We start from the raw sequence: 16,051 nt of genomic DNA, 5'->3' as shown, positions 1-16,051 counted from the left end.
CCCTCTAAAAATATTTCTTTATACTTTATTCACATGCCTGTATTATTTTAATTTCAAGACATTATTCTTGTAAAATTATAACTGTATTCTTAAAAGATTACAACTTAATTCTAAGCGGCTGTTTACACGACACCGTTTTCACCTAAAAACGTAGAACTTTTTATTTGTTTATGCCGTTCGTTTACACGACTTTATTCACACGTCTTTAATCTCCGCCTTTTTATAGTATGATGGTATTCTCAAAACATTATAACTTGAATCTCAGTAAAATGACTTATTTTCAATCCCCTAATTCTTCTTATAATATTATGACTGTATTTTTAAAGCATTGACTTTATTTTTTAAAAAGAATTACTAACATACTTTATTCTAAACATTTGTCCCCCTCTCAAAATAATTCCTTATACTTTATTTACACACTTTTAATCTCCTAGTTCTATGACTTCATTCACTTTTTTTGTAACATTACAACATACTTCTCAAAACATTACAGCTTTATTCTAGTAACAGTATGACTTCATTTCTGCAGAATTTTCAGATAATTACAAACATGGTTTCGTTGTCAAACTTAGATTACATTTTTAATTTTAACATGGCACTAAAATGGCATCATACAATGCTCTGGGTTTCTGAGTTTATTATGTGGTCACTGACTGCAACATGCAGGGGTGTAAAATTGTGTTAGTAGTTGAAAAAGTGAAAAAGGGGTATGAAATAAGATATTTTATATGCTGATGAGTTAAAGGTGTGATTGTAACCAAGGACAGGTCAAGGTTATCTTTCCCATAGTAACTGCTGACTCTGGGTTACTGGAACCCCCAAGACTGTAGAAATGAACCATTGATGGGACTGTCACTATAATCGCCCTGCCCTGTATTTTATTGTGGGTTATTACAAGCCAAGAAACCATATGGAGCCCTTTGAGTCATACATTTTACATTATAGTAAAAGTATGACTCTCCCACTCCCACCATCCCACCTAACTGACATCACAATGACAGTTATGACTTTCTCTCTCTATGTTTCTCTTCCCCTCCCCCTCTTTTTATCCCCCCTCTTTCTCTTGTTCAGGTCCTGATGTTGGTAGATGGTAACACAGATGATTTCCTTAATCAGAAGCTGCCTATTCTCTCCTCCCTGGTTTCGCAGGACGGCAAAGCCACCGCGTATGTGTGTAAGAACTTTGCCTGCGCCCTCCCGGTCACCTGCCCGCAGGAGCTGAGGAGACTTCTGCTGGAGTGAGAGCCGTCACACCACACAAACATCACCTTGGGACCTTACCATAGTCGGACCGCTAGATATCAAAGATTATTACGCAAGTAGCAAACTACAGCCATCAAAAAACTGTCATAAATAAAGTGCACTGTAAGACATTATACAGTGGCAAGGCAAACCTTTAGGGGTTGCCCGAGTTGTGATGTTCCACCTCATTCTAGACCTATCATGTAAGACAGTAGTTTTGAGGGATGGAAATACAATATCATTGTAATGTGAAGAGGAACGCTGAGGCTAAAGCTTTCACAGGTTTGTTTCGTGGGCTCAGTTGATCTCTGACAACCTGCTTTCTAAAATATCAAGCATGTTTCGTCGCAGCCTTTCTATGCAGTGCAGCTGATCAGCCCTCGTGTTGCTGCCGAACACACTAGATTTAGAGTGGAATTAGACTTACAATGAATGTATACTAGAGCTCAGACTGTAGTAGTGGAATATAATAAATACTCACTGAGTAACCTTTTGTGATCTGGTTTATCTGTGCATTCCTTTAACATATGGCTCAAACTTATGAAGCTCTGACACCGGATGTGACAGGCATCCTAAAATTCGAAATCATTGTTTTCAATGAATGTACGCATACCTCTGCCATCTTTCGATGTCCACTGATGGTGTCCAGATGGGAATTTGGAGGCTTCTCAAAATTCTCACACATACTGCAGATTTCATTTAACTTAATCTAAACAAAACATTCTAAAATCGTTATTTAGGTACATACACACTGCTGCTGAAAATGTGGGGGTCAGTACGTTTTTAAGTCTATTATGCTCACCAAGGATATAAAAAACTGTATAAACAGTAATATTGTGAAATATTAATACAATCTAAAATAATTATTTTCTATTTTAATATATTTTAAAATCTAATTTATTCCTGTGATGGCAAAGCTGAATTTACAGCTGTCATCACTCCACCCTTGTCACATGATCCTTCAGAAATCATTAATATGTTGATTTGGTGCTCAAGAAATATGTCCTATTATGAAAGTTGAAAACAGTTGTGCTGCTTAATATCTTTGTGGAAACTGATGACCCACCCCCCCCCCCACCCCCCAAAAAAAATTATTTTTGTAAATGTAAAAAAGCAGTATTTATTTGACAGAATTATTCGTAATGTAACAGACTTTACTTTAACTTTTGATCTATTTAATGCATCCTTGATGAATAAAAGTATTGATTTCTGTTCAAACTTATTGACCTCATTGTTTACTTTTGATTGGTAGTGTACATAATGTAAGATAGAGTGCATTAAACATTTCCATTTCTAATCTTTCGATTTGCGCAGTTGCAACAGTTTTGACATGCAAACACAAAGGGGAATGTTTAATTTTTAGCTTTGGTAACATTATGCAACATGTAATTTAAAAGCTATTAACATATTTCATGATTAAGAAGAAATACACAGCAAAGTGAATCCATAATTTCTAATTTGGCAATAATAGTAAATGATACCCATTAAAAGGTTCCATGTTCTTAGCCAATCGAATTGCTTAGGGGTCCAATGAGGATAGGCCTCTGCGGGTTGTTTGGATCTTATAAGACACCAGAAGACTTACAAGGATCAGTGCAGTGTAAACATATAATGCTAAGCAAACCGAGGAAGTGCCAAAAAAGATTTTAAAATATGTGCCATTGCAGTCACGCTACGCAAATATGTCTAATTATAAGGACATTCAGATCTGTGGAGGGATTCGAGGGAACACCACTATTTAACTTAGGATTTCTTGAGCTGTTGAGGGATGCGTCTCTTTCCCTGCGACAGCTCCTTCCTCTTCCGCCCACGCGACTTTACCAGCCGTGGGTGACAGAAGACAAAATTAACCCAGAGCTACAGTACCAGTCCATTGTGAAAAAAATATTTCCTTTGTTGTTCGGTATGAGCACTGCATTGTACAGATGACTGGATAACAGTGACACTGCGATTACCATTCCAGCCCAGAAAATCTGCCCTACACATGCTAAGCAACACAGCAAGCTAATGCAGAAATATCTGCCGTCAATGCATGCTGATTTTAGCTGCCAATTCCTCTCTTGTAGATTTGCCGGGGGAGCCAGGTTTCCCAGTGTTTGTGTGCAGACGAGAGCAGATTTTTTTTGCTGCGGAGAAAGGTGAAGAGAGCGCTCTGCTCCAGTTATGTCGAGTACTGTCAGGAGTTTGTACAACCATGCTTTCGTCTGTCTTATCATTTTTTCTCATTCCTTTACCCAGCTCAGGGTGATGAAGAGATCATTGGAGAAACAGTGTCTGCTTGTTCAGGAACCTATGGAACCTCAGTTTGGTAACATCATGGTAGGACATCTTTTGTTGTGTCTGCGGTCCCTCCAGCCATCAGTATTTAGTTTACAGCTATTCGGTGACAGGCTCCCTGTTGCAAGAACCTTCGTTCTTGTCACATTAGAGGAGCCTCAATGTTCAGATCTCTCTAGTTTAAGTCAGTTTTGAAAGAATATCTTCCGTGCAGCTTAAGGGTCGGGACTCTAAAAGAATGGTCCCTTTGGAGATCATTACTGCATAAGATGTGTGTGCATCTCTGAACCTCCTTACCTTTACAAGATAGCTGAGTAATAAGGCCACATGAGGCTCACCGTACCCCCAGTCTTTGAGCCAGCCTGGTAGACAGAACCTAGAATGACAATGTATGAATTATATTATAGTTTGAAATAGAAAATTCAATGTTAGTTTTAATTGTTAGTATTCATTAAAAGAATAATACAAAACTGAGAAGAGTTATAATTTATTTTTATATTTTTAGTTTTTATTTTAAATTTAGATTTAGCCTTTATCGGTTTTATTAGTTGTTTAGGGTATTTCTTTATATAATTTTGTAATGTATTTTACAAGTTTCAGTAATTCAACTTATTTATTTCAGTTAGTTGCCAAGGCAACATTTCTAATTTTATTTCACTTAAGTTTTTAAAAAAATAAATAAACTCTGACTGAAAATTCTGGTTTTCTTTCATTTTTGTGTGAGACACACTCAGGGCCGGCCCGAGGCATAAGCGAACTAAGCGGCAGGGGGCCTTCCAATCGAGTTTAAAATATTTTTTTTTTTTAGATGACTTAAACAAGTGACATTAATGAATGAATGAATATGAATGAATGAATGAATAATTCAAGACAAGAAAATTCAAAATTCAAGACGTAATCTAGACACCTCGCGAGATCATAGACTATTCGTGCGCAACTGCGCATAGTCACGGTATCGGTTTAAGTTGGAGAAAATAGCTGCAGGGGAACTTAACCTTCTAGGTGTAAGGGTTGTAGTTTGAATAAATAATAAACATAGCAGTTTGAACTCTTCTCCACTTTAAAAATAGATTGCATACACACATGCAATGAGCGCAAGGACATCATTACCGGTATTATAGTAACAGACTTTGTTGGATTCTGTCATGTACAATCCAACAAAGTCTGTTACAATAATAATAATAAAAAAGATTTTGAGGACAGTTACTCTGTATTGAAACAGTTGAGTTAGTAAAAGAGTAAAGTAAAAGTTGAAACTTTTTTAAGTAGGCATCTATTTTTTATTAAGTATTTATTTTGTATTAATACATAACCTCATTGTATTAATTTATAATGTATCATTATTGCGTGACATTTGTGTCAATAATCGTCAAGCACAGGTGAGTTCGCGTAGTGGGAGGGGGCCCCCAAATCAAATTCTGCTTAGGGCCCCCAAAAGGCTCAGACCGGCTCTGGACACACTGTACGCAATATTTACAACATTCTGTGAAGAACGAATTCATCATTTCAAATGCTTTTATTGACAACCATAACTTCACGTTAATGATCTCTCTTTATCAACCTGTCCTCCTGTTTCCAGCAATCCCATCTCTTAAAATAAGGCATCTTTAAGCAGCTTCCAGTGGCTCTGAGTCCTCGACAGACCTGACCAGAATCACTCTTCAGCTGCTGAGTGTATGAGTGTGTGTATTGATTCTGCTCTGTGTGAGTCCTTGGTTTATTGGCTGATGGCTGGTAGGATACCCGCCCCAGAGAGAGGAACCAGCCGCTCACAGTTGATTGATTATGGACCTCAGTGCTGCTGATTTCAACTACACATTCACACAAACAACCATTCCTCAATACATTCATTGTATGACCTCATCACAAAATGATTGTGGACAAAATGTACAAATGAGCAATAGTGATTAACACGTTTTCTGGTATCTAGTGCCATTTTCATATTTAAAGCAGGCAGGTTGGAAAAGTTTGACATTATATTATATGCTATGTGTAAAAAAAATGGTTGGCCATTTTATTGTATTTGCAGACATTTTAAAATCGTGCTGATTACTTACTAAGCACTAAATGGTTTAGCTCCTCTGTACTTGAGCGAGCTCTTAACGCATTATAATCCTTCACTTCTTTTGCAATCTTAAAATTCTGGCCAGTTGATAATACCTAAAAAATTTACTGCAGACGTTAAATCCTTTTCCTATTTATCACCCAAACTCTGAAACAAACTCTTCCTAGCCATGTACGGGAAGCAGATACTCTCTTGTCAGTTTAAATCTAGACTAAAAACACATCTCTTTAACCAGGCATACACATAACAAATTATCACATTTCTATAATTTAAAATTTGTATTTATATAATCCTTTGTATTATTTACAAAGGATTGTAATGCTGTATAAATTAGGTTAACCAGAACCGGAACACTTCCCTTAACACCCAGTGTACTTGTTACATCATAAAAAGAATGGCATTAGTCTCTCTGTTTATCCCGGGGGTTATCATAGTTAGCCTTATCTGGTCTGTATACAGATGGTGGAACCGACCAGAACAGCATGAATGTCAACAGAGATCCTGTCAAGTAGACAATCCCTTGTGAAGGCCTCGTCGACATGACAGCCATTGGCACCATATTCTGAGCAAAGACCACAAGACCAAGACAAGAACACTGACCTATGACCAGCCTTGTTTCCATACTGGCGTGATGAGTCCGATCTTCAAACCAAAGGAACTTGATGAAATATTTGAATGCTACTGTTTTTCTGCAGAACTGCTTTATAGACGAAATTAACTAATAATAATTGATGATCTTTACAATAAACTGAATTATTCAACAATGAACTGACTTCAGCTGAACAATGACACTATTTTCTTTTAGAGCTGCTGTACAGTCTGAAATTGAACTGATTGCATCAGTGAATCATTTTCCTGTTATTACTGTAAAGCTGCTGTGAAACAATCTGTATAATATAAAGCGCTATATAAATAAAGGTTACTTGACTAGACTCTGTTGCTTTTAGAGTAATAAAAACAGTTTCAGTTTATCGCAGTTATGTTTTTATTTTTATTTCAGGCACAGTGGCTAGGACATAATCATCTAAACAATGGAAGGGGTGATTAAGCAATTTGTTTGGAAGTTGTTTTTCCAATTGCTTTTAGTGTGCAGAAAAAGTGCTTTTAAAGTTAATATATTTGCCTTTTCCAAAACCATTTTCTATTTTTTTCCTCCTTGCTGGCTGATTGGTTGTTTTCTCTTTTAATTTTCTAGGCCTTTTTTGCAAGCGCATCAAAGCTAGCTGGCCTGTCTTCACAGTGGAGCATTTCTGCCCTGGTCTTCTCTTCCCAGAGGAGACAATTAGCCATTCTTCTGCCACATGCTCACATACAGTTCTCACTCCCTGACCAACAGCGTGTGTCATCCAATTGGAAAAAATGCTACCATAGCGGGCAAACAATGTGACTCCGTGTGTCATCAGCTGGTTGGTAGTCTAATTCTTCAGCATGTAATGTACTTTCTCTTCTTACCAGTGTTTGCAGCTAGAATGAGGAGATGTGGTCCAGCACTGACACTGCCAGTGATTGATCTGATTTTAGTATTCTCCATTGCCCCAGTGCCCAGCGCACGAGCTGTTGTTGAGGAACAGACCTGGCTATACATATTCATCAGTGAAGAAGGTCAGGGAAGAGAGGAAGAACACAAACACAAGGGACCGTGTTCAGGCAGTAAATTCACTTCAGTGCGCCGCGGCGGTCGGCGGTAGACGTGACATTTCGTAGTGTACACACAGTGAGCGGCAGGCGGGGAAGGAGAGGTCTGTCGTTTTTGTTGCATCGCAATTGGGTAATGATATACAGGAAGACACGAAGGAGTTGATGTGGTCAAGTGAGGTCAGTGAGCTCATGCCAAAAGATGTCTACTTTCACTCCGCATCCCTTCAGTGTTTAGAGAGGTTGCCTCTGTTTCCTGTCCACTGTTTAAAAGCATTACATAAATCAAATGCAGCCACGATCTGGGCTTTATGAGTGAAGACACATGAAATTTGTCTCCGCTTGGGATTTGCAAATAAATAACTGAAAGTCTCACTGAGAGAAACAAGATTCTCTGGTCTGATTAATCTCAATTCCAAGCGTTATGTCTGGAGGAAACCATGCACTGCTCATCACCTCTGCAATACCATCCCAAACCCTAGTAGGACGATCAGGGTAAAAGGGAAGCTGAATGCAACAAAATACAGAAATATCCTGGTCCAGAGCACTCAGGACCTCAGGCTGGGCAGAATGTTCCCCTTCCAGCAAGACAATCACCCTAAGCACACAGCCGAGACGACACAAGAACTCTGTGAATGTCCTTGAGTACCAGCCTGAGTCCAGACTTGAACCCAATTTAATATCTCTTGAGAGACCTGAAAATGACTGTTCACCATTGGTCCCCATCCAACCTGAAAGAGCTTGAGAGGATCTGCAGAGAAGAATAGCAGAAAATCTCAAAATCCAAGTGTGCAAAGTTTGTCACGATGATTTGACGCTGTACCTGCTGCCAAAGGTGCTTCAACTAAAGCTTCTTTTCCACTGTCAGGCCAAGCGGTTCTAAGAACGTTAAGGGACGGTTCCAGTTATGTTTCCGCTTGAACCTGATACGGCATGGCACGACTACAAAACATTCTTGACCGGAATTCTCAGCACGGTTAGCTAACCATGCTGGTGCATGTAGTGACGTGGCCACTCATGATTGGTCACTTGTCTGTTGCTTGCCTACTAGTTTCTCTGTAGCTGACTAATCGCGCTATTTGAGCGGCATAAACACAAATTAATAATAAAATTAAAAGAAATATCTGATCATCCTCCAAAACACGGTCGCTATTTACATCTCATATCATGTTTTGCTTTGTCATTATGGGGTATGTAGATTGATATGAAGAAAAAAACATTAAATTATTTTAGCACAAGGCTGCAATATAATTAATCAAAAAAAAAACAGCATTTATTTGAAGTATAAATTTTGGTAGCAATCTAAAAGCCTTTCCTGTCACTTTTGATCAATTAAATTCATCATTCCTGAATAAAATAATTAATTTTAAAAATCTTACTTTTTTTGAAGCATGTCTAAAATAGACATTCTTTGCATAAGTTTCTATGGGACTTTCAGTTAAAAATGCAAAGGAAACTGCACATTATTATTGAAAGACTACAAATTATAATTATTAAAACAGCCTAAAAAATGGACAGAGTCGTATATTTTTTTCCATTTAAACAGTAATTTAAAATAAAAATACCAATCTTGACTAGAACAATGACATTTAACAAATGAGTGAAAATGTTATGATAATATTTGTAACATATCCGTCATCCTTTACGTATGCAAAGAGTGTCCAAATGGAAGTTTGCACAATTTGGCACAATTTTTGTTGAACTTTGAATAATTGTATCTGTATCAGTGATATTCCCATGGCCCAGTGTTGTTGTTGGGTCTGTTTAATCCAGGTTTGTCATTCAGGAATGGACACAGTGATTATACATTTATGATCCAAATGTCTCTAATCATTTCAAATTTACTCTGTGTAGCTCCTTCTTGACCCTATTTGTGTGCTGATTATTAAATAAATATTATTTTTAAATTAATTAATTATACTTTATATACAGAGAATTAACTTTAGTAAGAAAACCTCCACATTAAATTTGCCACATAACTTGGCAGGATATCTCATATCTCACACTTGTAAGATTTATTGGGTTTGACCAGAATTTTTTTGCATGCGGGATTCATGTTAACTAGAGCAACAAGGACTAGTGGGAAAATTAATGGACTAGTTCATCATGTTAGCCTAGTTACCTGAGGCAGACACACATGGCAGGAAAATCAATCGTGTCTTTCGTATGCAATGCCACTGCCTTACTCTTACATATACTTCCCTATGATACTAATGACCACAAGGCACATGTGGAGCATGACCCCCTTTACTTACTCATGTCATATTTAGTGAACTCTCTCGCTCATTTTCTCCAGAACTGTTCACGGGCAATTATTCCTCACTTAAACCAGCTTATTTCAAAATAGGTATTATGCGTTTTATCTTGTGTTAAAAACTCTGCTGTGAGTATTTACATATGTGCCAGAAAGAATGTTTTTCTTTATACTATATTATTGATAGGATGAGGTTAACAAAATGCCTTTTATTTGCATTTAAGATGCTTTTATTAATTACATAGAGAGGTTCTGATAACTCACATGAGCTCATTCTGTTACTGTCATCCTTGGGGTTGTCAAAGGTCCCAGGACACTTCAAAAAATTGGGAATCAAGAGAGCAGGCCAGTGCTCAACCAGAAGTATGGCCTGGCAAAACTAGCCCTTGACATTTCCTTGACATTTGTTGACATTTATGGACCCATGTAGACAGAGGGAAAGAGGAGTTAATCAAAACTAGGAGAGAATATTGATGTGTAACTGTCAACAGGCAGTGCCATCTGTACCCACACGTGCATTGAGGTTAACTGCATGAGGAACAGCTGCTGTACTGTAGTCAAGGATGGGTGAATGCACACGTCAAGACAAAAGTTAAAGGTAAAGTGTACAGTTTTTGCACTGCTGGTGTCACCAAATGTCATTTTTAAACAGATTTTCCAAATACTTCTCTCCATGTCTTCTACTGAAAAAGTTATTGTGAGATAAAAATTTTAAATAAGAAATAAAGTATATAAAATAAATACATTTTGATATATAAATCCCTGAAAAAAAAAAAAAAAAGGCACTGTACATTTTCTGCTCGGACATTATCCGTTAAGTTTACAGACATGTCCTTTAACCCTGAAATACAATGCAATGTATATTCAAATATAGGTAAAACACCTGTAGCCTTTTGTTTTCAGGACTTTTATTTTAAATGTTATTTTGTTTCCTGGTTTGTCATGTGATACCCTCATGTGATCCTGTCATGTGCCTCCTTGTTTCATGTGTTATGTTCTCATTGGTTTGTCTTGTCATGTGATTCTCTGCTCTGTTTGCTATTGGTTCATTGTTTGAATATTCACAGGTGTTCCTTGTTAGTCATTATTCCTTGTGTGTATATATAGTCTTTATGTGACCATTGTCTTTTGTTTAGCTTTGTTCCCTGTACTGCTGTTGATGTGTCCATGTCAATTTAAGTCCAGGTTTATGTTCAAGGTTGTCACGTTCATGTTACAAGTTTTTGAAAGGTAGTGTATGAAGTAATTTTATTCGTTATATACACAATATAAAGTCAAAATACAGTGGAATAATGTTACAATTGTGAAATCTAAATTCGCAAACATCAATTAATTAATGTATTTTACTCAAGTCTAAATTGGCTTCCATACTAGATCTGAGTGAATGATTTTCTGTTTATTTTTTAAAATCGCTAACTCTAAAACTGTATTTAAAGAAAAATACAAAGCACTCGTTTTAGGCATTTTAATGATCTCATGCTAGTTCAACGAACTCACTATATGAAAGTGGCCAGCATTCTTTCTTGATGCACTCTCTTGGACATTATAACAAGGCAATCAAAACCAGCCGATGCCCTTTGTACAAATATGGAGGAAATTATTTTGAAGAATTTTATCTAGGGTCTCTTATCGTCATTGGCAAATAATATGACTCATTCGGGCTTGTTCAGAGTGCGACAGAATGCATGCATGTTTCAGCTTCTCAGAGTGTTGGCTTGTCCTTGAGAGAAGATCTGAAGATATGGTTGAAATGACTTGGCTAATCGAATGCAGGGATCTCTGGGAGAAAATCACTTCTGGCAACACTTCCTCTCTCCATATCTCCTCTGACCGAATCACTGCTTCCCTGTCTTCATACCAACTTGCATGCAATGAGAGAATATACCTTCAGTGATAAGGCAAAGGATAAAGTCATAGATCAAGCTGTTTCCCTAATACGTCCTTCCTTACTCTCATTTACCATCTTTCGCAAGGAGCCTTTTTCTGAGGGTTTGATCGTATATCTGTGTAGATATGGTAGCCTACATATGTTTTAGGGGAAACTCCCAAAAAAACGTGTGTGTTTGGTTAAAAAAATGCAGGACTACATACTAGCTTTAACATTTACTATTATCACCACTTTAATAAAATAAGAAATTTAAAAATCGCCTTTAATAAATACGCTTTAAAAAAATCCCGCATAATAGGTTTTGTTTTTAATCGATTGTAATATATTTATTAGGAAAACTTTGTTTGTAAGTAATCATTAAAATATTATAAGCATATTAAATATTTAAATAAAGTGTCATTAGTTCCATCCATGCTCGGCAGTGTTTCCTGCGAGCAGCAACAAACAAAGTATGTCCGACTACATGTGCTTTTCCAATTCACCCTACTTATACTATGCTCAAAGTATGTAGCCTACAGGTTTTGGGAAGAAGTACATACTTTTGAGTGTGTAGCAGAATAGTAAGAAAGCTTTGGAACATAGTCCTACTACTTCCGGTTGCTCTGTCGCTTGCGTTCAAATGTACTACCTACTTTCGGACAGCATACGATTTCAGATGCACCATGTGACTCTTTATGTCTGAAAAGTTCACTAAAAAGTGGCTGCATCTGAAAGCTGAAACATTATGTCTAGGTAGGAAGGCTACAAGGTACTTCTGAATCCAATGATCGTGTCACATCCTGTCTATTAAGATACCTTCATCTGACTGATTTTTTAAGGCAGCATAGACGTATCCTTCTGTATTATATCCCATTATCCTGTGCATTCTGTTTTTTGACCGCTTATTTTTTTTTGCTCAACATGGCATCTGAAAGTTGGGGTTGGTGGACAATTGTGTGTTAATGCAAATTTGTTTGACCAACTTTGTCCACTTATGTAATTTCCTGCAAGAAAGTACTATTGTAATTATAAAAAATTAGCTAGTTATCACCAAAGCTTTCTCTATTTTGTAGATCATTAAACCGTTGTGCTGCCGCTGAAGTCTGTCCGAAATCAGTTTTGTGATGTACCTTATGTACAAACGATGCCTGCAAAGTCATTGTCTGATAAGACCGCAAGTCGACAAGTCCGCTGCCCTAGCTTTCGGACTGAGTATACCGTGAACTGTTCTGAACCATTACTGAGATCTCAACTGGCTGCTTCACTGAACTGTGAGTCACTTTTCAGTTATGTGTACCTACCATTGTATGTGTATGTTTGAGAGGGATAAACAAATAGTTTATCATAATAACTACTTGTTTATTGTTCATCAAAATAAGAATGATTACAGTGTAATTTGTCAATTTAAAATAAAACATTTAGGAGCTTTAATTACTGAGATGGTAGTCTGGCCCTAATTAATTTATAATAAAAATATAACCTCTTTCTGATTTTGAATCTTGCAGAAAAAAAAATCACCTTCTCCTATAGAGATCTCCCATGAATGCACCAGCTGGTGAGTCTTTTCTCCACATGATGAGGTTGACTATAAAATAGCATTAATCCCTTTTTTATTTATTTTTTTGGCTTCTTTTCACTTTCCCGTACGTACACTTCATACCTTGTTCACATTCTGTACCTTAAACATGTTGGATTTCATCAGCTTTATAAGTTTTCTTTTTATCAAACATCAACCCCAAATAACCACAACAAAAGTAGTATAATATGTTTTTTGTTATATGTGCAAAATATGTGCAATTGTGCAATACTTTGACCACATTAAAATGCACATGGGATGGAAATAATTTTAACACAAAATTTGACCCTGGTATTACCTCTTATTTGCGTCATTGTAGGTTTATTCAAAAGTTCAATCATTTTATGTCACAGTACATATTCTCATACATTCCCACAGATTCTACAGGCCAGTATAAAGCTTGAACAACACTGTGGGAGGCCTGAAAGATGTCCGGTTCAAGCTTTAGATGGTTATGTGCAATAACACCAAATCATACATATGTATCTAAGAGCTGAGGAGTGTGTTTTTGAGTGATGTAGATTATACTGTACCTATAACATCTGCTCAGCCTGCCCTGATGCTCTGATCTGCTTCCAATCTACATTCTTGCCTGGTGATTTCTATCGCTTTACTTTGATAAATCATGCAGTGATTTACATAAAGGCAGCCCCACGCTTGGGCTCAAGGAGTCACGCGATGGTGACTGAGGTTAAGCTCAAAACTGAAAGGATAGTAACTTTGTGTGTGTGTGTGTGTGTATATATATATATATATATATACCCCGTTCAAAAACCTACGGAGGCAGCACTTTAACGCATCATAACTTCCATTGCAATCATTATAGTTATTATTTATTTGTATGTTTTCTCTCATGGGAATCAAAACCACAATTGAAATAATAGCATCTGCCAGTCTACCACTCACAAATTGTGAGTCACAATCCCTTGTTTCCTCTTTACTGTCCTACACTCTGCTATCCTTTAAATTCAAAAAACACCCCAAAATTAAATAAATCTGACAAATAATAAAACTATCTGCCTGCAGAAGTAAAAGTATACACACATTTAATTCAAAACTGGTGCTCTCTCTGCCCTTGATGGTCACATGCAAGAATGTCCAGCACATGCTCCTTTATTACAGAAATTAAATTTATTGATTCTATTCTGTGTACCTGCACTGAGACCATTGCAATGCTTTATTCAATCTTCATTTATGTCAACAGAGGCCTATATGTTCAAATAAGTTGTCAAGTCTTGTTTGTTTCTTTGATTTTTGCCTATATTGTATAAATATAATACATTTTGCTTGTTTAATACAATTGGAATGTGAATGGGAAATATAAAAATTCCAATCTCAGGTATTAAAAGGGTTTAATGGCTGTTGATATGATAAATGTGCTTATTAGATTACAGTGCTATCTAGAGTACTTAATTTTGATTGGCTAATCAACTCAGTGGTCAGATATGGTAGTGGTAAATACAACTCTTTTATATTTTAACAATTGATTCATTAATTGATTGATTTTATATACATAGCTTATATGTTTATATTCTTATTGTCACAGTTTAAGTCAAATGATGAAGAATGTAGAAAATAATGACAGTCTTTATTTAACATAAGCCAACAACTCAAAACAGTGTGCCATGCACAAACAATACCGGACCCAGAATGAATGAAGATGAGGAACTTAAATGCACATGGTGATGAACAAAAGTAACAGCTGTGATGATTAAATGAAGATCCATGGTAACTCATTTTGGCGAGAAAGGAGAACAAAAGAACCCAGGAAAACAGATGATTAAACAGACAATTTACTTATAGTGTGTGACACTGTACACACTTACAGACTTTGGGGCTCAGGCTCCGGGGTGTACGTGGCTAAGTTTCTCATCCGTACGGAAAAGTCAGAAAATGCTAAATTCACCTTACAGTGCATGCATAAATCCTCACTAAAGCTCACGCAGAATGAGTTCTGTACAGACAGAACAAGACAATCAAGTTATCACACAATTCTTCTGGCAGGATCCCTTTATTTAGTAAATTCTCAGTATTGACCGATGTGTCCAGGTCACGCTCACCATTATATGTTTGGTCTAAAACGCAACCGCTCTCATGTTCTTCCACAGGACAGCAAATGAGAGTGAATTTTCTGTCATCTTTGCAGGACTGTGATGAAGAGTGTGCAAAATAACATTTTAGCAACTGTGTGAAAGTGAATAGCACATAACAGGCACAATACTGGTATAAACATGAATATCTATGAGTGCAATATGTGTCGCATGAATAAATTTATGTTTTTAAATACCTCCGTTTTCACAGTCCACACTACAACGTTTTCAAATGTATCCACTTTGGAGAGCGTTTTCGAAAAGCTTTGTTTTTGTTGCTAAGAATGCAGTCTCGGTGTGGACGGAAGGCCATAACGGAGAGAAAAAGACGTGTTTTCAAATAAAAATGAATTTTTGTGTGACAAGGCCTCAAGGTCTCGGGCTCAGGATCCGTGGCAGGAGTAATCTCCCCGTCTGCGGTGACTGGCTGGCTGGGCTCTGGGCTTGGCTGCAAGGTGGATATTGGGTCTGCAGTGGCTTTACCAGATATTATCAGTTCGGTGTAGACACCGGAGAACTGCTTCTCTCCATGTTTCCTCCTTCAGGTCAGGTTGGTCACTAGGGTAGTGAAATTTTGCCCCTGTCCAGGAAAGATATCTGACAAATGTGAAGTGAAAATTCAAACCATAGAAGCCCAGCACAGGCAAAGGGACAAACTGTTCTGCTTAAGTCATAATCCTTTTTAGGTCCGATATTTTGTCATGGTTTAAGTCCAAAGATAAAGAAGAAGGTATAATGACAGTCTTTATTTGAACATTAGTCAACAACTCAAAACAGTATGCCATGCACAAACAATAGCAGACAAAGAATGAGTGAAGGTGAGTAACTTAAATACACCTGGTGATGAATTAAACAACGAACAGCTGTGATGATTAAATGAATATCCATGGTAACTGATGGTGGGAAAAGGAGAACAAAGGAACCGATGCAAACAGGTGATTAAACAGAGTGATAGAAAACGAAACCAACAAGCATAACTGTAATACTCATACAACGCATGGACTTACTATCATGACAGTGGTTGCAAAAATCAAAAAGAGGTGAA

The 16,051-nt window shown here is 37.1% G+C and overlaps 1 protein-coding gene and 2 long non-coding RNA genes across 3 annotated transcripts in view; all 3 read left to right on the top strand.

Moving 5' to 3' along the window:
• The window catches only part of spata20 (spermatogenesis associated 20), a 46,385-nt gene extending 44,645 nt beyond the window's left edge, over positions 1 to 1,740 (top strand). Inside the window, exon 16 of the mRNA XM_077200736.1 lies at positions 1,072 to 1,740. Within this exon, the coding sequence (XP_077056851.1) occupies positions 1,072 to 1,242 (171 nt within the window). The 3' untranslated portion in view covers positions 1,243 to 1,740. The remainder of the gene's footprint in view (positions 1 to 1,071) is intronic.
• A 1,489-nt stretch (positions 1,741 to 3,229) lies between these two features.
• Positions 3,230 to 6,558, top strand: LOC143709939 (uncharacterized). Its single transcript, XR_013194423.1, has 3 exons — positions 3,230 to 3,380; positions 3,481 to 3,561; positions 6,044 to 6,558. It is a non-coding gene; the product is annotated as an uncharacterized LOC143709939 (long non-coding RNA).
• Positions 6,559 to 10,637: 4,079 nt separating this feature from the next.
• On the top strand, positions 10,638 to 13,603 carry LOC143710274 (uncharacterized). Its single transcript, XR_013194509.1, has 4 exons — positions 10,638 to 10,664; positions 12,397 to 12,611; positions 12,846 to 12,895; positions 13,295 to 13,603. It is a non-coding gene; the product is annotated as an uncharacterized LOC143710274 (long non-coding RNA).
• The last annotated feature ends 2,448 nt before the right edge of the window (positions 13,604 to 16,051 follow it).

This window comes from Siphateles boraxobius, unplaced genomic scaffold (genome assembly GCF_051911475.1).
Source record: "Siphateles boraxobius isolate OS27281-9 unplaced genomic scaffold, OSU_SipBor_1 46, whole genome shotgun sequence".
Lineage (NCBI taxonomy): Eukaryota > Metazoa > Chordata > Actinopteri > Cypriniformes > Leuciscidae > Siphateles > Siphateles boraxobius.
The sequence above is the reverse complement of the archived record's forward strand: the minus strand, read 5'-3'. Positions and strand labels throughout refer to the sequence as shown.